Source organism: Galeopterus variegatus, unplaced genomic scaffold (assembly GCF_000696425.1).
Source record: "Galeopterus variegatus unplaced genomic scaffold, G_variegatus-3.0.2 Scaffold6351, whole genome shotgun sequence".
Lineage (NCBI taxonomy): Eukaryota > Metazoa > Chordata > Mammalia > Dermoptera > Cynocephalidae > Galeopterus > Galeopterus variegatus.
In genome coordinates, this window is record NW_007732462.1 from 249,435 (window position 1) to 250,975 (window position 1,541).

At 47.4% G+C, this 1,541-nt stretch overlaps 1 protein-coding gene across 1 annotated transcript in view; it reads left to right on the plus strand.

Annotated features, from left to right (window-relative positions):
- PSMD9 (proteasome (prosome, macropain) 26S subunit, non-ATPase, 9) overlaps positions 1-940 on the plus strand; it is a gene marked incomplete at its 3' end in the record, with an annotated part of 13,060 nt that extends 12,120 nt beyond the window's left edge. Inside the window, exon 4 of the mRNA XM_008590758.1 lies at positions 839-940. Coding sequence (XP_008588980.1) covers positions 839-940 — 102 coding nt within the window. The remainder of the gene's footprint in view (positions 1-838) is intronic.
- Between the last annotated feature and the right edge of the window lie 601 nt (positions 941-1,541).

The window sequence follows — 1,541 nt, forward strand, 5'->3', positions numbered from 1 at the left end:
TGGGTTGTTTCTACCTTTTGGCTACCATGAAGAGTGCTGCTGTGAACATTCGTGTACATGTGTGTACATGGACATGTATTTAATATCTAATCCCACAGCCACCCTCTGGCAAAGGTACTAATCTTTACCGCATTTCACCCATGAGTTAGAGCCTGAGAGATCTGAAGTAACTTGTGTCAGGACACATAGCTTCTGAGAGACAGGGTCTTGAATCCAGGTCCTGCAGTCTTCTTTAATGAGCACAGGACTGTAAATTACATGTAAGGTCTGTCGTATTTGCTACTGTGTCTATGGCATCTAGCACTGTGTTATATGTAGTCAGCTCTTGACAGATATTTGTCCCAGGGGTGAATTAGTGATGTCTGTGTTCTTAGCTCCTGAACGAAAGGGTCACTCTAGTCCTGGGTCAGCCTTGTGCCTGTGGCTGCTTGTTTGGGGGCTTCTAGAGCAAATGTTTTCCTTGTCTAAATTTTGACTGCTGAATAAAATGGATTCAGACCGGCCTGCCTCTTCTTGTCCTTGAACCTGGGTCATGACCCCGAAGAGCAGCGTTTGGCTTTTCCCACATTCCCTAAGGCCTCCACAACCACCAGCTGTCAGATGTTAGGAAGACCTGGCACCTTTTACTAGATCTTCCTTAGAAGGAACTCCCAGAAGGAGGTGGCCCAGTTGTCCACTGCCCCTTCCTGCATGAGGTATCTAAATCCCTGACCTCTTTGCTTTGAGCCTGCTGTTCTATCCCATAGGAAACAAGCTCTTGACCTTGACATTAAAATGGGTTTTGAAATACCAGCAGCACATTTAACCTGTAGGCTGATTTTCCATCTTCTCTCTTTAGGGTCTGCAAGTGGATGATGAGATTGTGGAGTTTGGCTCTGTAAACACCCACAACTTCCAGTCGCTGCAGAACATTGGCAGTGTGGTGCAGCACAGTGAGGGGGTGAGTTGGGGGCTACTTGGTGCCTTTGTCTGTTCAGGTGTTTTAACTGAATACCATAGACCACGTGGCTTACAAACAACAGAAATGTATTGCTCATATTCTGGAGGCTGGGAATCCAAGATCAGGGTGCTGGCAGACTTGGTGTCTGGTGAGGGTCCCTTTCCATAGATGGCACTTTCTTGCTGTGTCCTAACATGGCGGAAGAGGGTAGGGAGCTCTCTGGGGCCTCTAATCCTATTCATAAGGTCTCTGCCCTCATGACCTAATGACCTCCTGAAGGCNTTGTCTGTTCAGGTGTTTTAACTGAATACCATAGACCACGTGGCTTACAAACAACAGAAATATATTGCTCATATTCTGGAGGCTGGGAATCCAAGATCAGGGTGCTGGCAGACTTGGTGTCTGGTGAGGGTCCCTTGTCCATAGATGGCACTTTCTTGCTGTGTCCTAACATGGCGGAAGAGGGTAGGGAGTTCTATGGGGCCTCTAATCCTATTCATAAGGTCTCTGCCCTCATGACCTAATGACCTCCTGAAGGCCGCACCTCTTGATACTATCATGTCGGGGGTTAGGATTTCCACATATGAATTTGGGGGGGATA